The sequence below is a fragment of the Aulostomus chinensis genome, chromosome 11 (assembly GCF_037954235.1).
Source record: "Aulostomus chinensis isolate RoL2024-O1b breed Wild chromosome 11, RoL_Achi_v1.0, whole genome shotgun sequence".
NCBI lineage: Eukaryota > Metazoa > Chordata > Actinopteri > Syngnathiformes > Aulostomidae > Aulostomus > Aulostomus chinensis.
In genome coordinates this window covers 22,629,031-22,655,352 of record NC_141330.1, presented here as the reverse complement: position 1 = coordinate 22,655,352, position 26,322 = coordinate 22,629,031, and the positions used below count along the sequence as shown (strand labels likewise).

General features: G+C 40.7%; 1 protein-coding gene across 2 annotated transcripts in view; it reads right to left on the bottom strand.

Annotated features, from left to right (window-relative positions):
• Positions 1-407: 407 nt before the first annotated feature.
• The window catches only part of LOC147253787 (IgGFc-binding protein-like), a 71,543-nt gene continuing 45,628 nt past the window's right edge, over positions 408-26,322 (bottom strand). For both annotated transcript variants that reach the window (XM_086219080.1, XM_086219079.1), the window contains exons 23-36: positions 24,514-24,710; positions 23,994-24,132; positions 23,353-23,535; positions 22,905-23,050; positions 21,789-22,135; positions 19,953-20,176; positions 14,135-14,276; positions 13,075-13,411; positions 12,808-12,924; positions 12,501-12,602; positions 9,887-10,082; positions 3,310-3,573; positions 1,672-1,814; positions 408-1,073 (exon numbers count right to left, since the gene is read on the bottom strand). In XM_086219080.1, the coding sequence (XP_086075206.1) occupies positions 837-1,073; positions 1,672-1,814; positions 3,310-3,573; positions 9,887-10,082; positions 12,501-12,602; positions 12,808-12,924; positions 13,075-13,411; positions 14,135-14,276; positions 19,953-20,176; positions 21,789-22,135; positions 22,905-23,050; positions 23,353-23,535; positions 23,994-24,132; positions 24,514-24,710 (2,774 nt within the window). In that variant the 3' untranslated portion in view covers positions 408-836. The remainder of the gene's footprint in view (positions 1,074-1,671; positions 1,815-3,309; positions 3,574-9,886; positions 10,083-12,500; positions 12,603-12,807; positions 12,925-13,074; positions 13,412-14,134; positions 14,277-19,952; positions 20,177-21,788; positions 22,136-22,904; positions 23,051-23,352; positions 23,536-23,993; positions 24,133-24,513; positions 24,711-26,322) is intronic.

Genomic DNA, 26,322 nt, shown 5'->3' with positions numbered 1-26,322 from the left:
GAGAAAGATACTATAGAATTGCTTTAGCATGGAACGGCATGGCTTAGCAGTAGAATGGTTGTCTAGCAAGCATAGGGTTGCTGATTCAGTGGTCACTTCCCCATAAAAATGAGCCCATTTAAAATTTGATTTGGTCACTATATTTAAACTAAAAATAACAATTACAACATAAGATTAACCTACTCACAACCATTTTGGCTGCTATGCATGATTTCCTGTAAATGTTTTTGTTTCAGAATTTTGAGTCTTCGAGACAGTTTTCCATGACAGTACAGAACAGGTGCAACATGCTTACTCTTCATCATCAATTATCAGAGGTACTCAGTGAATCATTTTCATATTATATGCCTACAAACTATGAAATTCTTGATCTATAGGCAGATATGTAGAACCAAAAACAGAACAGATGCTGGTGAAATATATTTAATAATATTGAGTAACAAGGGTTGCACACAGGATAGGAATAATAATGTAATTAATTAAACAAAGTTTGTGGTAGTCTGTAAAATTGTCACATGACAAAATTATCCTCACTACATAACATAGGCCTATATTCACAAACAAGTTGCGGTTATGACAATAGGAAACTTTAGATTTCATTTAATCTGAAGCAAAGTGTTAATGCAATAAATGCTTGTGTAGTCAGCTGAGAAGCAACACAAAATAAGATAAAAAATGTACTTATTTTTTAGGATTTATTGCAGAAGTAGACTTTTAGTCAAAATATTACTTGAATGCATTTGGACTCTTACCACAGAAAAATTTCCAATCACTCACTAAGTTGTTTCTCAACCAAAACTACATTTAGGGAAATGTAGATGAAGCTGTGCATTTGTTCAATCATGTTTCCCCATGTTGGCTGGGGAGGAGAGACTATTGGCATAGCAACCCCTTACTCCCTTCAACACATCACATCTTTCCTGGACCTTGCAGGGTTTCTTCTCACAGGCCACCATGCCTCCGTTACACTCACATAGGAGCGCGCAGTCAGCATCTGGATAAAATTTCTGACCAGACACTATGTACTGACCTCTAAAGCGGCAACCACACTCGGCAAGGGGCACACAGGTATCCTAAAAAGGCAGATTTCAAAGGTCAGCACAACTTCACATTGTTGGCAATAGTGTATGTTATGTGTTCCTGCTGAGTGTCAATATTCACAAAGCATATACAGTATGAATAATTATATACATATACAGTATATACACACATACACACACGCACGCACATATATATATATATATATATATATATACATACACACACACACACACACATATATATATATATATATATATATATATATATATATATATATATACAGTATATACACACACATACACATATTGATGCCGATTCTAAAATGTAATTTTCAGAAATAAAATGTCATTAATTTGGTGTTTTCCGGCGGGAAAGTTGTGCAGTGGCGAGCACTCAGCAAGAAGGTTCCGGGTTCAAGTCCCAGCTCGGGCATGGGATCTTTCTGTGTGGAGTTCGCATGTTCTACCTGTGCCTGCGTGGGTTCTCTCAAGCAGGCACAGGAGAACCTTCTTGCTGAGTGCTCACCACTGCACCACTGTGCCACTCACACTGAAGACATAAAAGCATAATAAAAACAGACAAGACCCTTTTTTTTTTAGCATATCTATTAAGCAATATACAGTCCTTTACCTGACTCCACAGGTAACCAGGGTTACACACACAGCCTTCACTGGGTGGAATTTTACATTCAGTGGGCGGAGACGGAGAGGTACAGCTGATTGGACAGCCGGGAACTGTGACACTGTACATACTGTTGACTGGACACTGCATCCCTACATGCACATGTACACGTACACACACACACACACACACACACACACACACACACACACACACACACACACACACACACAATTAACAGTTTCATTTTCTAACATGGTCAAATGAGCCCATTTACTTATTTGAACTTTGCAGACATCCATGGTTGGGCTCATCACAGGGGAGATAAGCCAGCACACAGAGACATGTCAGGAAACTGACATCATGACGTGAAGATAATAACATGGATCTCAACCCTATAGAAACCAAATAAGTTATCATAGACTTCAGGCAACATAATGAGAATCCCTTCCATTTACACATCTATAGGGACTGTGCAGACAGAGTCCTAACTGTCAGGTTTTTGGAACTTCTCAGAGTAGCTCTCTGTGGGCCATTGACACCACAGCGATAGTGAAGAAGGCATGTCAGCATCAAAACTCCCGCAGGCTTTTTAAGAATAACAAACTTGGACCAGAGCTGTTGGAGTTCTTCTATCACTGTGCTATTGAGAGCATACTAGCATATGATATCACAGATTGGTACAGATAATGCTTAGCTGCAGACAAGAGAGTCTTCCATCATTAACTGATGAAGATAATTGGTTTTATATATATATATATATACATATATATATAAGTGAGTCATTGCACAGTGATTTTGGTGCCACTAAACTGGACTGAAGATAAGTTAGTTAGTATGTTTGTATTATTTCTTTTTGGTGTGGCAGTTGGGAGATGTTCCCTGCACGGCTGCATGTAGAGACAAATGTAGTTATCACAGGCAGAGGATGGCACGTTTTCATGAAAAGTAGACTGCAGCTCATTGTTCACGTTTCTGCAGTTAGAGACATGTCATTTGTTTTTAAGTAATGTTTCACTTTCCCAGACTATGGGGAAAAAAAACAACAATGCAAGTGTATGTGTATTTTGTGAATGTATATGATGGCTTATTCCCTGAAAACTACCATCCTTTAGAACTGCACTCTATGGTTTTGGTCCATTTGTGTTGTGATTTGTTTTGATTTGTCCAGATTTGATTTGACAGAGTAAATGAATGAATGGTGTCCCTGACACCTCACAACGACTGTCGTTTGGGGAGGCCAGGTGAGTCTCGGGAGGGTCGTTTCCACCACAATAGCACTGACCACTCCCACATAGGTTTATAAGCTGGAGTTTCCACACTCTTCACTAGAACTGAAGAAGCCTCTCGGATGAGAGGTGAAACGTCTTCAAGATAAACTTACGTCCAGTTGACCAGATTTTACTTCGCTTCGATATACTGGCTGTGGCAACATCTAATATGTTAAATAAAAGTCTTTCAACCCTGTGTGCAGGCTCTTCTTTAAAAAAAAGAGCCAATTTTCAGAGTAAAGAAGGAAATTCTAATATCCATGAAGTTTCAAGCTGTATAGCTATAACAGTTTAATTACAGGAGTTAATAAAATTCAGAAGGATTTGGATTGATTTAGACAGTGAGAAAAAAAAAGTCTCATTGCAGAACACTTACAACAAAGGTGTCTTGTCCTCCATGACTTCACACAGCCTCCTTTCCTCTGACACTCTTCCACATAGTCACTGATGATGTCACATGCTGATTGCTGTTGGCCATTTTCAAGCACCATGTCATAGATACAGTTGTCATGGTAAAGCTGGGAATCAACTCGGCCCATGCAGTCAGCCAGGGGACCATCCTTCGCTGTTATCACATCACAAACTGCTGTATAGTCTGGTGGTTTGAAGTCAGGGGGTAGTGGCTGAGCACAATCTTTACCTGGCAGCAGAGAAAAATCAAATGCAATCACCAAAATTTTACATTTACATTACTATCTGAAAATTATTTGTGCATCCACATGCACATTAATTGTCCACCTGCTCACTACTCGCCCGCCACTTGCAGATAAATGATGACGATTTAGTAAATATTGCACTCTGTGCTGTGCTGTGTCGTTTGTGGGTCTTATAATCCATACATTGTTTAGTGGAAAATTATAATTAGAACTCATTAAACAATTGCACAAAACAAGTCCATGATGGATGGTGGTAGTACTCCACTGATATTGTTTTCTCATGTTCTGAATTGACATCACCATCATCTCAAATTTTAATTCTTCTCATGGGAACATGGAATTTTTTAAAAACATCATAAAACTTAGGAGGAAGAGTAGAATCTCCATGGAATATAGGAGGATTTTTTCTATACGCATATAGGAGGAAAACTTAAAACACTGTATACAAACTAAATGACTGTAAACTAAACAAAACAGATTAAACAAAACAGATTAAATTGCTGTATAATGTCAAGAGGAAACATAATTTAGCATTAAACTCCTAAAATAAATTTTCAAACAGCTCTGGTAGACAATATCTAGATGAAGCTTAAAAAGATGATCACAAAAATTTCTGAGAATATAATTGTTTTTTTTAATTAATAATGTATTATGTCTTCTGCCCTTAACCCATCCAAATGTGTAGCTGTACTTATCAATGCATCCAAATGAAACAAATTTGCTGACTAAAACTCCAGCCATCCATCCATTTTCGGCATTGCGTATCTGTTAAGGGGTGGAGGGCTGGAGCCTATCCCAGCTGACATTGGGCAACAGGCAGAGTACACCCTGGACAGGTAGCCAGTCCATCACAGGGCCATCAGGAGCAAGTAGGGGTTCGGTATCTTGCTCAAGGATACTTTGCCATGGTCACTAGGGAAGTGAGGATAGAACCAGAGACCCTTTGGTTGCTAGATGGCCATCTACCATCATGCTGCCCCTTTCTGACTAAAGTTGAAGGAAATAAAAACATGGATGACTCACAGTTTTCTTTTATTAAACCCTGACAAAATTGAAGTTATTGTGCTGGGCCAAAAACACCTTAGAAACACCTGATCTACAGGGACAGTCCTACCTTGGGTGGCATTACACTGCCCCCCAGCACTAACACAAAGAACCTGGGAGTTATCTTTGATCAGGATCTTGGGCCTCGTGTTAACGCGGTTTACGCAAGAAAAACTTGCGTAAGCCAAGATCAACGCTCACGTTCAGATGTATCAACGCGAAAACTTCGTCGATTCTTGAGCTGTTTCACGCCAACTCCGTAGGTGCCGTAGAAGTTGGCGGAAAGCTGATTCTTGCGTGAACTGCACTTTGGTCCGTTAGCGACACCCTGTGGCGGTATTTGGTAACTGACATTATTTGATAACCGCATATACATCAGGCACAAAAAAGCTTTCCAGCGGGAGATGGCGGACCGTTCCGGAGAGAGTCAGTCGACCCTCAACCGGGCCATTCCCTTGGTGGTGGACCTGATCATTGAATAATATTATATTAAACGTTAAAGCGCAATTTGCAGCAATAGCTGGATTTTCTAATGTATTCGGAGCCACTGACAGCACTCATGTTGCCATAAAAGCGCCGTCCCATGAGGAATACGTTTACGTTCATCGTAGGGGTTTCCACTACATCAATATGCAGATCATCCATACGCAGAGGCTGGAGAGATGGACGCCGATCCCGGCCGGGCAGCCGTCCTTGCACGCCAGAATTTAATTTTCACAATGTGAAAGGGTAAGAGGCGATTACACAATTCATGAAGCCAGATTAATTTATTTTGTCCACGAAACGTTCCAGAACATTTATCAGGCGGTCGAGCCGCTCATTCATCCCAGTTATTCCCCTAATAATGTCCTCCTGCGACTACAGGACCGCCTACGTGAGGACCGGCTGGCCCGAATGCCGCTGGTCCTGGCTGATGACTGAGGCGGCAGGTGTGCTGCACATCGGCGGCATGGCTGACGGATCAATTTCTGTCCAACATATTGGTTTATTTAAACGGCTGATTCTGCGTATTTGTTGCCTTTACATCTGTGGCAAAGCATGTGGAAATATTGCGTAAGAAATGGAGTTGCCACGTACCCTCCAGGCTCTCTGCGTCAGCGTGGATGGCGGTGACAATCCCCTCCACAGAGATGCTGCCCATGACTGCCGCCACCCTCTCCCTTACCCCCACCTGTCAAGCCGGCACTCCTCTGGAGGGTAGCTGTACGCCGCTTGACCTCCACCTTGAGGTCCTGTTCGTGCCATTTTCCATATTGTTATTTAAATTTAGATTTAAGCCATTTGATTATTGTAGTTATTGTATTTAGTGATTGCGCAGTGCTGAATTTAGTCATACGTTTAGCTTGCATTGTTTAGGAAGTTAGAATTGCAGACATGCATTAGAAATAGAGAGGAAATCTTTCAGAGCACGAGCAGTGGTGCAAGCAGATGACGTAGTGATACTCGCGCAGGTTTAGTGAGGAAAACTGTACTGTGTATCACTTCGATCGTTCAGTAAAGGAGGAGCGGACACAGCGACTCGTTCTTTCCGTCATTAGAGGTGGTTAAGATGTATGAACATGATGATAAACATAGACTGGTGATGAGAAGGGAACTTTAGGCAACAACAGGTCCGACCACTCTTTTTTTTAATCTCCATGGGGGTGCGTTGGTCTGAACCCACCGCGTTCACCCTCTCGCACTTCTTATCCCACTCATAACGTTTATTATTTATACTGACACCACTGGACAGGCTGCCAAACAAAATCTGCTGTCTCTCCTCCACCTCCCCGACCAACACCTCCAGCTCGCACGCCGTGAACCTCTTTTTCTTTGACATTATTTTGCTAGCACGGACAGCGGACACCCTATTTAAATAAATTTGTGTATTTATAGGTGGGCGTAAGGGGGGCGGGCCCGGTCACTCCGACATCTGCGCTCAAATCCACACTGATTGGGATGTATCAAGGAAACGTGCGTGGATTCCGGCGCTGGCACATATTGATAAATCTGGATTTTTTTTGTGCGTACGCAACTTTTGCGATTCTTGCGACCACAGTTTTTTTTAATATGAGATCCACGCAAGTATTGATACAGGAGGCCCCTGTCCTTTAACTCCCACATAAATAAATCCCCAAGGATTGCCCTCTTTCATCTACACAACATTGCTAGGATCAGACACATCCTGTCTCAAAAAGATGTAGATAAACTTGTCCATGCTTTTGTCACTTCCAGCTAGATTACTGCAATTCCTTCCTATCAGGCTGCACCAATAAGTTCCTAAAGACTCTCTACCTGGTCCATGATGCTGCTTCCCATATATTGACAACAGCTGGTAAGAGACCATATCGCTCCTGTGCTGGGTCCCTAACAAATTAAGGATAGAATTAAAAATTCTTCAAACATACAAAGCCCTCAACAAAGGCACCTTTATATCTCACAGAGCTCATAGTCCCCTACTATCCAGCTAGAACCCTGGATGCAGGGTTACTTGTGGTTCCTAGAGTCTCCAAAAGTAAAATGGGAGCCAAAGCCTTGAGTTATCAGGCTCTTCTCCAGGACACAGACATCCTTTCTATGTTTAAATGTAAACATAAGACCTTCCTTTTTGATGAAGCTTTTGATAAGGCTGGCTTAGGCTAGCCCTTGGATATGCTGCTTGAGGCTTAGCCTACCAGGGAAACTCCCATGAGGCACTGGGTTTCTCTCTCTCCAGCTCTCTGTCCTCTCTGTCATCCTGCTCTCACACATTACTAACTCAACCTCTTCTCTGTAGCCTTTGTGCTTCCCCATTTCTCAGATGCCTGAGAGATGCTGCTGGAAAAGCCCATGGACCTGAAGAGGCTCAAGCTGCTGCCCTTCGTATTAGTATTAGTAGTACAAATATTACAGATACCAGACAGTATTTATACCTACATTCTCAATACTGCACTAGCATTCATTTCAGCATTCTGTTTGCTAGCACATAATTGGTCATATTATGCTGAAATTGACTGCTTGAGTAACCTATACATGTTATTATTGCTAACTTGTTATTTTTATTGTTTGCTATCTTTCTGCTTCCAGCCAATCCGGGTACCCCTCTGTCTATCATTTTCTCTGTCTTTATCTCTGTCCCTCTCCTTCCTTCTCTATATCTGTCTTTTTTCATTATCTGTCTTTGTCTCTGCCCCACTCTCCATCTTTTTTTCCCCACAACTGGTCAAAGCAGATGTCAGTTCCCTCTGAGCCTGGATCTGCTCAACATTCCTGCCTGTCAAAAGGAAGGTTTTCGTCACCGCTGTTGCACGATGTGTTTTCTCATGCAGAATTGTTGGGTGTAAATTCATTGAAGGAGTGTGGTACTGGACCTGCTGTAATTATCAAGTGTCATCACCACTGTTGCAAGCTTGTTCATGGAGAATTGTTGGGTATTAATTAATTGAAGAAGTGTGGTACTAGACTGATGCTACTTGTAATGACATGTATCATGAGATAACCTTTGTTGTGATTTGGCACTAACAAATAAATTTGACTTGGCTTCAGTGTCTAAAGGATATATTTATTTGAACAATGTAGTTTAAATTTTGGTTAACAAAACAGTGGGAAAAAAGTCATTTGACATTCCATAAAAAGTAAAATGATGAACATATATTGTATTTTGGGGCAGCATGGCTCAGAGGTACAGTAGAGTGGCCGTCTAGCAAGCTAAGGGTTGCTAATGTGATCCTCACCATGTGACCATGTGACCATGTTGATGTATCCTTGAGCAAGTCACTGAGCCCCCCACCTCTTGGCCAATGTCTTGCCCCCCCCCCCCCCCCCCATACAGAAAATGGATGGATGGATGGATGGATATTGATTTTTTTTTTAAATCACTTTGGGTGAATAAAGGGAAAAAAAATATATAATGAGACAAAATTAAGCCTCTTCATTACTCTTTTACCGACCAAATCTAGCAAGGGAAATAAAATGGAGAACAAAGACTTTACCAAGAATCTGACAACCAAAACTAATTGTTTGCTCTTGAGACATATCTTAGATCATACCCTAATGATATGATGAGTGTAAAGAGAGAACATTCCAACAAATGGTATCATTTATTTTAGTAACATCATTCTATAAAAAATTTAAGACCTACACTGCAGAAATGGACAAAGGTTTAGACTTCTTTCAAGACTTAATAGGCTTGCAGGGGAGGTCATGTCCTGGTTTTAAGTTTTGCCTCTGCCTTTGCCTTTGCCTCTGCCTTGCCCTTCCCCTTGTTGAATTTGTTTGTCTTCAAAAGTGGATTCTGTGGTTCTTGACTTTTAGTATGTACCTTTTGCTCACAACTTTTAGAGACTGTAAGCTACACTCAATAATCATAAAAGTAGTCATAGAGACCACTGGTGGTGGAAATAATCGATTTTTAGATGCATCGCAATGCACATGTTGACAATTCTTAATCAATTAATAAATGTCAATAATCAACGCTGACAGAACAAAAAAGGCGGAACTTGGAAGTGCCGCTCAGACAGTCTATGGTGGTGCACCTAAGTGTAACACACTACTAGAATGCCTGAGCGTAAACTTTGACTCACACCCACTGGATTTAAAGCGAGCGTCTTGAAGCACTTTGGCTTTCACGAAGCTGAAGGTAAAAATGAGCTGGACAAGAACCAGACAATATGCAAGCTGTGTCATACAAGCTTAAAATATTTTGGGAACACAACAAATATGAGAAACCACATTACATGTTTCCACCCGAACAAAGAGGAAAAACAGCCAGCTGAAGTTGTTGCTATCAGCCAGAAAATCATCGGGCAGGTGATAACTAATTTTCCACCCAACTCAGAAAAGACGGGGCAAATCTCAAAGTCTGTCGCAACTTTTATTGCCTAATTTGTTTTTATTTACTACCTGCTACTATACAGTAGGTGCACTTTACTTTTCCTGCTGTGTAATGGATAATATGTTGGGAAATGTAACCTTCCAGTTATTAAAAGATAACTGGTTTTGTGTCTATTTCAATGGTGGATCATTACAAATGCTTTGTTTTAGAAGTCATACAGTGAGTAAAAATGAATTATGTTTAGAAAAAAATGAAGCATAAAAAAAATGGCAAAATATTTATCGCAAAAAATGATGCATCAACATGCATCCATAATCGTTTTATCATTGCATCACAGGTCTCTGAATCATAATTGCATTGAATCCTGAAGTGGCCAGAGAGTCCCACCCCTAATCAAGACTACTCCTCATTCTCTGTAGATCCCCAATTTTGTGTTGAGTTGCTTTTGATCCATTGCTTACACTCTTGAGAACAGCCAGGGACATTGGACACCCATTGGCTCACGCCAAACTCAATAGTACTGGAAGCCAGCTTCCCACTGGGCAGCATCAAGTCATCAGAAGGGTCATTATTGAAGTTTCCACAAAGACCACAGGTTGCACTGTGATAACTGGTCGACAGTTCCACTCTTACAGCACTTGCAAAGTCATAGGAGACCTTTAACAAAGTGGGACATAACAGGAATTTCAAAAAAGTGTGTTAACTTTCAGGCTTGAAAATATTTGAAGTGTATTACAGATATAATTACACAAACACACTTGAACAACAGAAGGAGTGTGATTCCAACTATTAGTTCTCTAACTATTCCTCAAATCTTCATAGCGTTACCAGTCAAGAAATATCCAGCCTGTCCCATTTCAATATCTCAGGGTCAGGACTTGGCTCGCTAACTATTTAGGTTTAGGTTAGGGGTCCCAATCTGACCTCAACACAATGTGACTATATGGGACACAAAGGCATACAATTCACAGTGATGCAAACTTGTGCTAATATGACAGAAAGCTTTAATTTAATCTCTGTATCAAAATTGGGAAATGAAAAATGTTTGATTATGGTCTTATTTGAGGTTGATCTTGCCACACATTACATTATTATATCATAAATATTAAACAAAAACGTGTAAATAGACAGCAAATCATATACTTATCAGCTTGTAGAGAATGTACATGAAAAGGTACAGTATTTCAAGTATAGCTTTATGAGAAGCTCTAATGACTACAGAAACTGAAATAATCGCAGATCAAGCTGGTTAATTACCAAATTTTATTGTGGTAGTGGTTGTGGGAGAGAAAGAGTCACAGTCTTCACTGAGGGAGGCCACATGTATGAAGGTCAGAAATTTGCAGTCTCTGCAGGCCAAAAATAGCAGTTGACCGACTTTTTTCTTGCCCATTTACCTCCCTGAAGGACTGTTGTTATTCTCCGTACAAGCTACAAGTTGAAAAAAGGGTCGGCTGAACTCCAGTGGAGGGTTGTACATGGGGCAGACACACAGCACACCCATAAAGCATGTGTGTGAAACTTTGATACACATCATTGTTCAATGAAGGTTGGTGGGTGTGTTTCAACTGTTAGAGGGGTGGTTTGAGGGTCGGTATGTTTATCTTTTGAGCTGTTCACATACAGTCCCAGTTATGTTGCCAGCAAAAAAAAAAAAAAACGTTCCAAGAACTGGAAGTGGGTAAGGCTGCCACTAACGATTTATTGAATTATCCATTCATCTGCAATGTTTTATCGAATAATTGGATTATCGCACTTTTTATAATTACCTTTACAATTTAGCATGAAGTTGTTTTAGGTATGTTCTAACTAACAATTAAAACAATAAAAATAAAGAAATAAAACATTTATTTTTCAATTGAAAAAATACATTCTCATCATTTCATGTTCTTGATTCTATAATCTGGCATGCAGCAGGTATAGCTGTATAGATGACGTTGATGTCTCGTCTTTAAGGTGCAGGGCTGCATGCTAAAGCCTGGTTTCTATTTCTGTTCACAGCTTGGATCCGATCTCGACCCACCTACTGTATCCGGTAATTACACATACACGTACGTTCCGCCCCAGACCGGTTCAGCAACCTGCTAAGTGAATTGATCATCTTTGTGTTCATGTTTCTATCGCACAAATAGAGCAATAAATACACTGATGGGACCCGAGTCCTGACCAGAACTGAACGGTGAAAAGAAACCAGGCTTTCCGCGATAGAAAGTACATTTTAAATGTTAAAAGCCAAGACAACTCAGTCTGCTATAGACAAGCCCACAAGCTAACATAACCGAGGCAGTCTTCAACCAGCTCTGCAAAAACTCCTACGTGCTTTCTGCTCAGATGTTCATTCATAACGGTCGTGTTCTCGTGCCAAGTGAAGTCCTCCTTGCAAAGTTTACAATTTTTTTTTCTTTTCTTCAATGAGAGTGAAATACGCCGAGCCTTTAGCTGTTTTCATCCTATCGCCACATGCTGCTGCAGTAGCCATCATTTTGTTGTGATTTGCGGTCATTAGTGCACGCAACTCTTACAAAAGAGAGATGGCTCGTCTCCCCCTTATATTTGCAGTATTACATGTTGAAAAACACTTGCGTTTCTTGGCCGATGAATTATCGATAATCAAATTCGTTTGGCAACGAATTTATTAATCGACTTTAATCAATTTATTGATTCATTGTTGCAGCCTTAGAAGTGGGGTGTTGGGAACCTGAGCAGGTATTCACAGGACTGTTGAAGGCTTGGCTAAGGCTGGAGCTTGCCCACTGCAAGGTAATGAGAAAATTGGACTCTTTCGCATGAATTGTGAATGGGGAGGAGTGTTGTGCTCTGTAGCAGTTGATGAGGGCTTTTTTTTTTCATTTTAGATACTTTGTATTTGAAAGCACTGGGTCATTGTTCCTGCTGCTCTTTCCTCTTTGTGAGTATATTTTTGTTTTTGTTATGGGTTCATGAGGCTCTGATGTAGTGCAGGTTCCTTAGCTGTTTGACTTTGGTTCAGCTTAATCAAGGGCTTTTTAAAATTAAATCTTCAAGAGAGAAAGGAAAGTGAGTGTGCTTGAAAGAGTGTTCTGCATTTGTTTTTACCTTCAGAAAGTGGGTTTCAAGGACTGCCATTCTATTTCTTCGATAAACCTGAACCAGTGATTGATTGGATGAGAATGGCAGGGAGTTTTCAAGCTGGTCCGCCTGTAAAAAACAATTTATATATATATATATATTTTTTTTTTAATTTTGTATACATGTATACTTTGTACGTATTTGTGCACTTGTTCTTTGTGTGTACTTTGTGTTTGTGCGCGTGTGTGTGTGTGTGTGTGTGTGTGTGTGTGTGTGTGTGTGTGTGTGTGTGTGTGTGTGTGTGTGTGTGTGCCCGCACACACGTGTTTCTCACCAGTACTTTTCCTGGATGATCCCATGAAAATGTGTATGTGTTGCCATAAACTTTCACAGTCACCTCTTTAGCATAGGACACTGCTTTATTGCCACGGTTGTTATTCACAAGGTTTACCTACAGTTCACAAGAGGAGGAGGTAGGAAGGAAGAGGAAATGAAGAGAAGATGTAAAGAATGGGTGTGATGTGTACCACATCAGAGTCACCAAATACTCATATCAACAGTGAATGATCACATCAGAGCTCATGAGATCCAGTGATCTTACCTCAAAGTGCTCCAGACCCTCAGTATCTTCACAAAGACTGGTTAGTCGGTAGACACAGTTGCCTTGGAAGTCAAACTTGTGTCCATCAAAGGTGTAGAAGTGAGGATCCCCATATGCAGAGCAAGTCTTGAACCCAGTGGGGTAACAGTCCAAGATGCCATCAACGGTACTGCATTGCTCTCCAGTTCGACACCCTGTGTGCTTACATTGCACTTTTTGTGTTGCTGTATCACACACACATTTCTCCTTGCATTGTGAGTCCCCCCAGAAAACCTCCCCTGGCAGGTAATAATAGCCATTATGGTTGCAGCCACAGCCCCTCTCCTTGTCAACACACCTGACAGAAACATTGGAAAAAGTGAAATAGGTCCTTTAAGTCAGGGGGTATGTTGCAGTTATAGCAATTGAGGATGTTACATAATTAAGAGCTCAGACCATTCCTGCAATAGGCTGACTGTGGAGGCTTGAGATGAAATGAGCTACTGGGAACCCCTTTGCCCTCTGTCCCTGCTATTTCTTTACAGAATTTGTATGCTTAAATACTACACTGCTTCAGTGTGGTAGAGTTCATTATGTTGTGTTGTGTTATTCAGGTTAAGCAAAATAGCAGTATTAATTAGGATTTTGCATCATCTGAAACTTAATAATTCAGTAGACACAATTTGTTAAACAAAATAAGCCTGACTGTCTGACTGTTCTGAACTCACTTTAAAGACCCCTTATTGCTTATGGCACTAAGAAATGTATACCACAGCAAAAAAATAAAAAGAACAAAAATAGCAATTACAAGGAAATAAAGGCATCATGCTGAAAATCACTACATTAATTGAATCTTAGAAAACAATTAACAATGAAATATGGAAAACATGCATTACATTTTAATATTAATTCATGAAGGCAATTTAGTAGTACTTGGTGGTTGGTTTAGTATTTAAATACGCAATACAAACAACATCAACATTATGTTTTACAGCCTTATGTCCAACTTGACAGGAAGAAGAGTAGCCTTCTTTCATGAAGTTTGGATTGAAAAATACATGGGGTTAACATTTGCACTAACTGTTTTCCACTGAGCACATATCCCTGGTCACATACACAGCCCTCCACACAGGCCTTATGGCAGACCTCCGGCTGAGGACCACAGCTGGCTGGACAGGCTGAGCCACACAGCTCATAGTGGCTGTTGGCTGGACATTCAATAACTGAAAGCAAAATAAAGTTGAGGAAAAGTTTAGAAAAATCCCAGGCATATAGAAGGGGAACAGGACGAAATTAATGCTTTTCTAGTACTGTTTAATATGTAGCACACCTCAGGTAGAGGCTAATAAAAACAGCAAGGCAGTTTGTCCCAAAGGGCCTTACGTGCCATCATAACAACATCCTCTGCCCTTAGACCCTCATATCAATTGAGGAAAAACATCATAGAAAACCTTTTTAACAGGGAAAAATTGGAGAAATCTCAGGGTGAACAACAGAGGAGGGATCCCTCCCAGGACAAATAAATAGATGAATAGATTAAATAGAAATAGATGTTGTTACAGACATGAAAACAGTTTATAATACAGAATGTGGGAAACATGGAAATGTTAACAACAGCTAAAGAAGGAAGCTTCTGGTAGGCAACAGAGGCAAGGAGAGCAGGCCAGCTTAATTGGAGGACTGGATGGCGGAGTGGTTCATGGGAGGGGAGTGCAGGCCAGTTTAACAGCAGGGGAAAAGGGGGGTAGGGGGGCAATGCAGGCGGCGGTTGGTGCAGAGAGATGGAGCTCCAGTGGATCTGTGGAAACACTGAGTGCTAGACACCAAGGCAAAACTACAAAGTGCAACAGATAATGACAGTTCAAAAGGAGAGGAGTGGTTTTCAAAACCTTTTTTTATACCTTTGTGGGACCTAATATGGCAGAAAACTATCCAGTACACATACAAAAGTGTTATGCGATCAAAAATTTACAACCAGATCTTCATCCTCCCCCTCAGAGCACAAAATCCTCCCAATAGTCCATATGTTATTGAAGGCCAGCACATTGTCTATTATTTTGTAATATGAATGTTCAACCCTCAATCGGGCTTTCAGTAGTCCCTTTAGAACAAGCACTGGCTCCAGGCAGCCAGCACCTTGAAGCTGATTCTTGCATGTCAGCCAGATAGCTAACTTAGCAGAGCCAGAAATGAAATTCAACATCACATGAACACTCTTCTTTTTGACAGAATACCAGAATAGGCAAAGAAAAGACCTCCCCAAAACCCTGAAACTACCCTCTCTAAAGGTCAAACAAAGCTGACAACTGTAAACACTCTGCAAATAAGTGTGCCAGGGTCTCTCTAAGATTACAAAAGGGACAGCCCCCCAAGCTCTGGATCAAGGTGCACTCTGTATCTGTTTGTAGTTATTGCACAGTGTACAACCCTCCACTGGAGGTCTGCTGCCTGCTTTCAACAGGCAGCTTGTACAGAGACCATCAGCTGCCTTTCTGGTAATCATCTGGGCCAAAAAAAACTCAGCCCACCTCGACTCTCTCACTCCATCCAATGACCGCAGATTCAGGACCTTGACACACATGTGATAGATATCCTTCTTCCCCCAAATGTGTCCTGTTGAGGCCTTGTAAAGGACAACAGCTGCCCCTCTCCCTCCTGCCACTCCCCCACAGTTGGGGAGATGAACAGAGCAGGGAAACTGTACTCAGACTCCTCACTCCACTGGCCACATCGAGTCCAGTCTTCTACAAACTCTCTGAGGGGCTGTGGCAGGGCAGCACAGACATCCTCCACCACTCTGTTGATGAGCCTGACAGAGGTGATGCCACTACTCTCTCTCAGGACATCCATAGATGTTGCTGTTATCCTCATCAGATGGCCCAGTTTGGTGCAGCCAGCCACTCTTAGACACTGCAGTCTTCGGGCCTGCAAACCAATCTGAGTCTTTAGGAAGTTACTAAAAAAAATAAAGGCTCCTCAAACACCCAAATTCCTGAAGTCACACTTGTGGCATGTGTAGTGTTAAAAATCTGCCATGCCTACAACACAAAACTGTAAAAAGGTGTAAGTGCAGCAGTATCCATACTTTGGGGCTGTAGCAGGAAAAGCTGCTTATCATACCCCAAACGCCCAGCTCTCCTCAGCAGCAGATGAGCTGTATCGAGCCAGGTGGGGCCACTGTTGTAAAGTACCCTCTGTGCAGTCTGTGGTGTAAAGGTCCCGATTTTGGCCTGGATGCTAATAAGCCCCTGCCCCCCTTCAGCCACAGGCAGGTAGAGGGCTGCTGCCCGGACCCAATGTTTACCAGACCAGAAGAAGTCCAGGAAGGCATTTTCAACATACTCTATTAGGCCTGCTGGTGGCATCAGAGCAATGAGTCTGTGCCAAAGAGTCGAGGCAACCAAGTTATTAGCAACCAGAACTCTTCCCCTATACAACAACTGGGACAGCAACCATTTTGTTTGACACAACCGAGCGCACACCTTTTCCTTCACTCCCTCCCAGTTCTTTGTTTGGAAGCCCACAGTGCCCAAAAATACTCCCAGTTCCTTAATCCCCACCCTCCCCCACTCAAGTCCTCGTGGTAGATTGGGTACTGCCTGATCCCTCCATTGGCCCACCAACAAAGCCTCACTTTTAGCCCAGTTCACCCATGCAGATGGGGCTCTTTCATAGAGGGACAGACTATCCTGTCAATACTGAACATCCTCCTGACTTTTAACAAAAACGTTAACATCATCAGCATAGGCAGAGACAATAAGAGGATGATCAGAGTTCATGGACCCAGACGGGGAGAGACCACTGAGCCGACCTCTCAACCTGCACAGCAAGGGTTCGATGGCTAAGCTATATAATTGTCCTGAAATCGGACAGCCTTGTCTGATCCCTCGCTGCACAGGCATTGACTGACTCAGCCCTGCCCCCATCTTAACCATACATTGGGCACCATTATGAAATAAACCGATCCAATTAAAAAAAAACAAAAAAACCCCAACCAAAACCCCAAGTGCAGAAAACAAAAACGAGTGGTCCACTCAATCAAAAGCTTTCTCTTGATCAAAAGAGACAATACCAAAATTAACAATGCTATGGGTCCTGCACAAATCAATAACATCACACATGAGGAAGATGTTGTCCATAATAGACCTGTCCGGTACACAGTAAGTCTGATCTGCATGCACAATGATGCCCAAGACACCTTTAAGCCTGTTGGATAAGGCTCGAGAAAGCACTTTATAGTCCATGTGAAGTAGAGCAACTGGCCTCCAGGTCTTAAGTAATACCAGATCTCCTTTCTTAGGTAGCAGAGAAAGCACTGCCTGTTGACAAGAGACAGGAAGTGTTCCCACTTTGAAAGACTCCATCAGAACAGAATGAAAATCAGAACCAAGAGAATTCCAGAAATGCTTAAAGAAGTCATTGGAGAAGCCATCAATCAATGCACAGCTCTGCCCCAAAAATATCAGCATAGAAATCTAAGGCATGGCACCTCATCTCGCCCAGATTGGTGGTTACTCTGCCTCCTGGAAGCTTAAGGCAGGTTATTTGCTTCCTCTGTACCATAGACCTCTCCAGGTGGAAAAAGAAAGAGTTCGGAGCATCCATGTTCTTAAGCTGGACAAAGTGAGCCCTGACGACAGCTCCCTTCACTCTCTCATTAAGGAAGGAACGTAACTCCTGCTTCTTCTCCCCCAGTAGGTCACCAGTAATGGGATCAGAGTCCCTCCGTAAACCCTCCTCAATGCTCCTAATATTGGCTTCAAGTTGTTGGACTGTTGCATTGATCTTAGCAGTGGAATGGAAGGTGTATTGTTGACAGAAAACACTAATTTGTGACTTCCCAACCTCCCACCACAGCGTCAAGGAACTAAACTCTTGCTTTTCGTTTTTCCACTGCTGCCAGAAAAGCTCAAATCTCTGACAGAAGTTCTCATCTTGGAGGAGATTTTTGTTAAATGACCATCAAAAGTGACTCCAAGGTTCCTTGCAGTTGGATGTTAATACTGTCCAGTGCAGTTTCAATTGGTCACTGTGGACTGTCATCATCATCGTTGTTGTGACCTTACCCCTGACCCCTGACCCTCTTGACATGGAAGGGAAGCAGCTATCCTCTGAGTCCCTCCCCAATGTCTGAGCTTCTCACCCTATCTGTAAGGAAGAGCCCAGCCACTCTGCAGAGGAAAATCATGTCCTTCAATCTCGTTCTTTTGGTCATTATCCAGAGCTCATGACCACAGGTGAAGGTTGGAACGTAGACTGACTGGTAAATTGAGAGTGTTGCCTTTTGGCTTTTTCACTGTAGACTGTAATCCATGATTTCATCAGACAAACAATAAAAACAGAGAAATCCTCTCTTTTGCGCTCTTTCTCTGGACTTGATCACACATGGAAATGTCCACCCAAGCTCTCTGTCATGTACATACAAAACTTTTTTCACAGCAGCATTCATAATTCCGTCCCAGCAGCTGCTGAACACCACCTGCTGGTTAATTCAAAATCTGCTGGCACAGGTGCATTGGGCTCGTGCTGGTAACTTCACTGACTCAGAAGTGATCATTTGGTGTTACTGCTGCTCCATATAGACACACAGACTTTGCTTGCTAACTTATCGTCCTATTTCCTAACATGACACTTTAACCCACACACATACACCGACACTCAAACCTACTCTTTATACTTGTGGATGTGAAATTCAAACCACCCATCTCTGACCACATCTGTTTCTCTCTGCTGTCTCTTTTTGTATCAAGTGTTTCATTTGGGAAATGAAACACGATACAAATTAAAAATTGACCACAAAAAAACCTAACAATTAAGCAGATTTAAAAAGCAAGAACAAAGATGCATAAAAAATCAAAAGCTACGCAAATTGTTGGTAATGATTAAGAATAGGAATTAATTCCTATTCTTAATCATTTTTTCTCGGCCATTGTTCTTAAATAATCACTACAAACAAACTAAAGCGAGGAAAAAGTAAGGTATGCCATGTTATATGAAACCTTAAGTTAGTGTTCACAGACACATTTAAGCCCTGAAAAAAAATCCCTTTCATACATGAGAGATTTATGAAATTAAATTAGTTGATCAGATGTTAATATATTACACTCCTGATCAAAATCTTGAGAACAGTTAAAAAATTGCATGAATTTGCATTTTGCACTGTTGGATCTTTGGAATGTTTTAAGTGGAGCTTCAAAATGCAAAATGAAGAAATGGAAACCAAACGAGACCCAAAGTTGTGAGTAGGCATTTTATTTATAACAACAATTTAACTGAAATAGGCTGTTCATCAGCTGATCAAAAGTTTAAGACCACAGCCTTTAAAAGCCAAAATCTGTGCAAAAATTTGGATTTGTGCGTGTGTATATATGTAGGCTGCGTTTCCCTTTGGCTAAGGTAGATCTGACAAGACAGACAAGATGAACTAGCACAAGGCAGTCCGTGTCTCGATCCTTGTCTTGTTATAGTTACTGAATCTTTGATACTTGCCTCGTCAGATTTTCCACTTTTTAGAGTGATTTTCAGTTTTGTACTTTAACCCTATTTTTTCCTCACCACGAGTGATCTTTTGTTTGCCCTTTGAGGAGCTGGGTTAACAAATCTATTGGCTCATCAGGGTCGTGCACTTGGGTTCACACCTTAGTTTGGCCGTGTCAGTTAGGAGAGCACCTATTATTAAAGTTCTTTGAGTTACATAACCAGCTCATGTTGCTCGTGTATCATCAGTCTGTACTCTTGTCATTCTTTAGTTACACACACTACCACAGGATTTTCGATTTTACTTCAAAACACATACATGCATGCATGTCTAAATATGCAGGAATATTTTCACATTCGCAGCTTTTCTCTGTCTTCTGTAGTATTTCTCTTTGTAAAAATATTCTGTATTTGTAACTTACCACATTTTGTCAGTTGTCTCCATGGCAATACAGTCGCTCCGACTTCCTGGCACTCTGCCAGGTAACTACTCAGAGACTGACAAAGTACTTCATATCGTCCTTCATTGACACAGACATCATAGAGACAGTCTGAAACAGCCTCTTCTACAGACACGCTATTATGGCAACCTGAGAAAGGTCCCTCCTTATCACTCAGGATTCCACAGTATTCTACTCCAGTAAACCTGAGGAAGAAAAAGAGATATATGGTTAATTATCTGAGGTACAGTATAGTTTACTTTTATAAAAACTCTTCAGTTTTGCTTTTGATAGCAAAGCTCATGGTAATTGAGGCAGTTCTATCTGACACATTCAAGGTAACCAGAGGATCCATCCAATAACAAAATAGCCAGGAAGATCGTTTGGATGCTTCAACCTTATTTGCTAGATAATTGTTCCCTAAATTACTATTTAACAACTCATAATGCTACCTAAGGGACTGTTCTCATGAGCAATTTTTCAGATAAAATAGACTTTTCAGAAATCAGCCAGGTGCTTCCAAAGTGGTTGTGGGCCAGGAAAGCCACTACAATTGAAGCTAGCCGTGAAGATACAGTTAGCACAAATGATAGACTACTGTTATTTACTTACTCAGATTCATAAGATCTGCAACACAAAGACAGAAGGAGGTGAATATGATCAAAGATAATCTAGATTCAATAAGAGCAACTGTGGCCATAAAAGCACCAAAATGGCAGGCAAAGGGAAATACAGGGCAAAAGACTTCCCTTACCCGTGCAAAAAGGGGTAACACACACCAAGGAATCTACAAATCCTAATATACTAAGTACTATAAGTACTGCACACTCCAGGCCCCATATACTTTAGTTTCAGCCATGTAGCCTTCTTTAGAGTCAAATTATTTGATCGTTAGTATAATTATTATTGAATTATTATTCAGAATCATTAAAGAACATTACAAATAGCACTTCAAGTCATAATCCACGTTTCATCCATGGGGGTAAGCGTTCACATGTAGTAAATGCAATATTGTTCTCAAGTACCTCCTTCTGGAGGAAGTGGTACCTTCTCAATACTGATATATCTTAAGGAGGATTTAAGATGACTGTATTCAGAAAAGTGTGCTGCTACTTCGTCATTCATGTTTTTACATCTGATATATGCTCAAAGAAACAACTTTTCAATACTCTACTTGTCTTTCCTACATATGACTTACCACAAGGGCAAGTGATAATCTAGATGTCTAATTTAGTGAAATAGTTCCTTTTATTGTTGTCTCTTCACTCTTTTGTGTGAATATGTTTAAGGGTGTTACAATTAATGCATACAATTCCAACCTCGGAAGAGTTCGATTTTTTTCACTCCTGGCTACGGAACTCAGAAGCCTACTTGGAAAAAGAACTCTCACTACAAATGGAATTTTCAGAAAGAGACAATGTACACTTTACAATAAAATTGTACGATAGAACAGCAGCAGCAACTACCTTATAGCACTTGCAGCATGATGGTGGCATGCTGCCCCTAAGAAAGTGAACATCACACTAACTGCCACCATAAGCATGCTAACATGTTCAAAATTATAAATGACAGTTTGCAATTTAGCATTCTTAAATGTAAGTACCATGCAAACATGACAGCATGTTGCTAACTTTCTGAAATCTTTCTTCTAAAAACTCTCTGAAATCTATCTTCCAAAATCAATAGCAATCAGCAAGCTATCTACTGGCATTTGCATTTTAATGGGTGACACTAGTGTTTCATTCCAGAACGCATACACTAAATACACACACCAATGTGCAGGTATATTCAAAATTTCTTCATGAATTTCCTAATTACCTTATGCGGTTCTCCTCTGAGCACTGAGGACACACCCCCTCACAGAAATGGTAACAGAATGGGTCACCATCATTGATGCTCCATGTCCCTGCCCAGTCTGTCACATTGAGAGTTGTGTTGCCTCCACTGTTCAGCATCTCATCCTTGTTGTTTCCATTGTAGTTTCCACAGAGCCCATTAACATTACTATAATAACTGCTGCTAATAGAAATCATGACAAGTGTGGACCAGTCAAAAGTGACTGTGATACCAATGTCACTCTGGAGTATGCCTCTTATTCCAGACTCTGTTATGGAAATGCTGCCTCCTTCAAGAAGCACTGGGAGATGTGTCTTGATACCATCCACCTACAGAAAGACAGAGAAATTAGCTGTTAATAAGAGAGCAGGCAATGCAGATTTCTTCAGTCAGAAATCAAAAGCAGAGAGAGAAATTAAAATGATCCAGACTGATCCTATTCCTCAGTGTGTTACTAACAAACAACCCAAGATGTTTGATACAAACATGAGGTCTCTCTGTGGGCTTTTCACATGAAACAAAATTTTGATAATACTCCTTTGTGCACACCCGCATCCATGCATACTCAAACAAAATACATCAACTGATACAGCAGTTCTTCAATGTGGCCCAGGGCTCATTTGTGTACACCCTACAAAAAGAACATGCCTCAAACCACCTCTGAATGGGATTGCAATGATCGGATCTCAAGATTCATTCTGGACACAGTGAGTGTGTGCATCCATCCATCCATCCATTCATTTTCTACCGCTTATTCCTGTTAAGGGTCGCGGGGGGCTGGAGCCTATCCCAGCGGCTACGGGCGAGAGGCGGGGTACACCATGGACAGGTCGCCAGTCCATCGCAGGGCCAACATACAAAGACGAACAACCATTCACACTCACATTCATACCTATGGTCAATTTAGAGTAGCATGACATTTAAATCACAACTATTTTCAGCCACCACATTTATCAGTGGCAAGTCATCCATACAACATGATCCCAAACATTTTTCATTTCATAAATCATAGGTAGGTTGTATGATTTCTAGGTTCAGATCTGTTTTGTGCTGGATTGATAAATAAGGGCCAGTACATTATCTGAAAATATGTCCTACCAATACAATCCCTCTGTCATCTGCTGGGATGAAAATACGGTGGCCCAACATCTCCACAGTGACTGAACGCACAAAGGAGCCATCAGAGTTCCCTCGGAGCTCATTCTTAGTGGTCACTGTAACATCTGACAGGGAAGGATCAAAACCTGAGGAGATTACAACAATTTATGTTCATACCAACAAGACAACTGCATAGTAAAAGTCATGCAAGTTGATTTTTTTTTAATTGCATCACCAGAACCTGAGTTTTTTCTCTTCAATTTTGTTTTAATTTAGATTATGATGTTTTATTTGCTCATGCTCTGAAATATGTTTCAGGAATTCCTGCCTTCATAAAAATATTTAGGAGCTGGACATTGTGTTTCTGCTAGCCCAGTTACTGAAATTAAAAGGTACTGCATTCAAAATTTCTGACTTATAATTAGGTTACTAATAGTTAGTTGCAAACCTGTGGTTTTGACTAGAATGTAGGTGCAGGTTCCTTGGAATGAATAACTCATGCCGTCAAACGTGGTATAGTGTGGGTCACCAAAAGCCCAGCATAAAGCATTAGAATCAGGAACGCAGATTCCTTGACCTTCTGATACCTCACAGTGTTCCTTTTTCCTGCATTCAATTTCAGCACAAGGGTCTGAAAAAAAGAGACCCACAAAAGCATGCAAACACGCAGAATCAGGATTAGTTATTATCAATTACATATGAATATAATTTTTCCTGGCTCCATCTGTTACAGAATTTTCAGATGTGTACCTGTAGCCTACCTACACAGCTATAGTAATGTGATGTTTTTTTTGTTTTTTTCTATCTTTCTTTATTGTTATTGTTATTAACATTGTTAAGCGCCAAAAATAAGACAAATTCCTTGTCTGTGTGAACTTACTTCACAATAAAGTAATTTCTTATTAGTATTCTGACACACCCTTGCATTTCTGTATCAATGCATGATGAGGAGTTGCTATTCAAAATTTTAAGTGATGTATGGTTTTATTGAAAACATATACATGTGTGACACTTGGGCTGATAACATTAATCTCTATTTTGGAAACTGATGACAAGCAACTAGTCACATACTAAACTGAATGCACTGACCTGTGGAGTAGCAGCCCATCGTTCCATCCTTGTTAGAACACTCTTCTCCCTCCTGGCAGCTTGTTGAGTTACAGCTAAACTGCCCAGCTATACAGGCACAGCGCTGAGAACAGTCCTCCAGCAATACTGGGGTATCTGACTGAAAAAAATATAATAAGAACACATACAATCAATATCAACTGATGTAGTGACATTTGAGTCTTTAGACATTCACGTCTCTATTTGAACTGTGACATATTGCTTTCATATTGCTAATGAATGGAATGCCTCCCTGATAACTTCTAGTGGCAGTGGCAGATTGTTGATAATGGAATTACAAAATTTTACAAATGTGTAGTTGAGAGAAAAATAACATTAAATTTGAAAAAGGTACTGTCTGTAGTTAATGATTGCGGGGCACTGTTAGTGAAGATTTACAGCATACCCAATAACAATGATTATCATAGCGTACTGAATGAGCATTACAATCGAGAAGGATTTAAAACCTCCCCTGATAACATGATGATAACATGATAACAACCTTGTAATATTGTCCATCCACAACACAGCCACATTTCTCCACAGGCACACATCTGATACCATCAGACAGCAGGCCGTCATCACACTGGCAGCCCTCCTGGCACAATGGGCAAGGCTCTGAACTCTCCAAAGAGAAGCAAGTGGAGGAGCATGAAGAGGTGCAGAGCTCGTAGTGACTCCCCTCTGGACATACTATGGCTACAAAGACAAACAACGATTAGTAGCATTCATATAGTATTCGCAATACTGTACTAGCGCTAACATCTGCATTGTGTATTGTATTGCTAGCACTTAAGCAATCAGCTTCAGCAAAATATGATCATTTAAGTAACCAGTAGATAATTTTATTATTGGTATTGAGTTGTTATTGTTTAGTGTGTGCCCCCGTTCCCCTGCCGTTCTCCCTGGTCATCTTTCTCTTTCTGGCCTGTTCATGTCCCCATCTATCTGTCATTCTCTTTTCTTCGTTTCTCTCTTTCTTTTACCCATCTCTCTCCCTTTCCTTCTCTATATCTTTCTTTTTCCATTATTATTATTAACCACTATTTCTATCATCCCTGCCCCTACTTTTCTGCTGTGTTTCCCCCATCCAGTCAAAGCAGACGGCTGTTCCCATTGAGCCCGGGTCTGCTAAATATTCCTCCCTTTAAAAAGGAAGGTATTTGTCACTGCTGTCGCAAGATGTGCTTGCTCATAGGGAATTGTTGGGTCTAAACTAGTAGAATGAGTGAGTTGCTGGACCTGCTTTGCTTGTAAAAAGTCATAAGGTAACTTTTGTTATAATTAGCATTATACAAATAAAATTGACTTGACTCAAGAAAACTCAGTATTGGGAAGGTTTTGGGGGAATTTTCTGAGGGAATCTAAAATATCTCATTATGCTCTACCTTTTCAGACCATGGTATGCAATAATATCAGTAGTGTGCTTGTACTGTACCATGGGGTAAGTAACCACACCCAAATTCTGGACTTTTTCCTGATCTAATATGAAGCAATTTCATATGTTGTATTGTATATGAAAAGCTGTGGGTTTGTATTCTTAGGTATTAAATTTGACTTTAAGGAAGAGTAGAATTTACACTGAGCTATTCAGGTCTAGTGCTCTCTACATTTGTTTTAGATGGAGAATAAAGTAGGTAAAAATTGTGCCAAAGAATATTTTCGCACTGTAAAACACACACACACACACACACACACACACACACACACACACACACACACACACACACACACACAAAACTCCCCTGAATCCTATCAAACTAACAAACCTGGCCAAACCTAAAACCCTTTCATATATCTTCTTTGATTTGGTTAATATTTTAATCTGTGAGCTAAGGCATTTCCTTTGAAAAATGCATGATCTGAGATTTTCCCTTTATGTGCAACTTGCCATCAAAAACAACAACCATTTTTAACCTAGACAATGTTGTTGTTGTTGTTGTTGTTGTTGTTTTTTAAATCACTTGCTATTGTAAGGTCGGTATAATTACAACACAACACCATGTTTTGGTGACCCTTTAATCATGATAAGGAGGGACTTTTAACTTTAACTAAGCATCCATTTTCTGCCTAGCTTTTCTTCAATGAACCTTTAGTTTATCTCACTCTTCCGTCTTAAATTTCCAAAATGCTGTTTCATTTCCCCATTCATTCATTTAGTCCATATTATTTTCATCTTAGCAAGTTTTACCATCTGTCTGCATAGAAATTCAGGTTGTTTAGTCTGTTAGGCAGTTAGGCAAGGTGCTCCATTATTACTCTGTAGGGAGTTCGACACATCTGCCCATAGATGATTTTGAGAACCGAACTT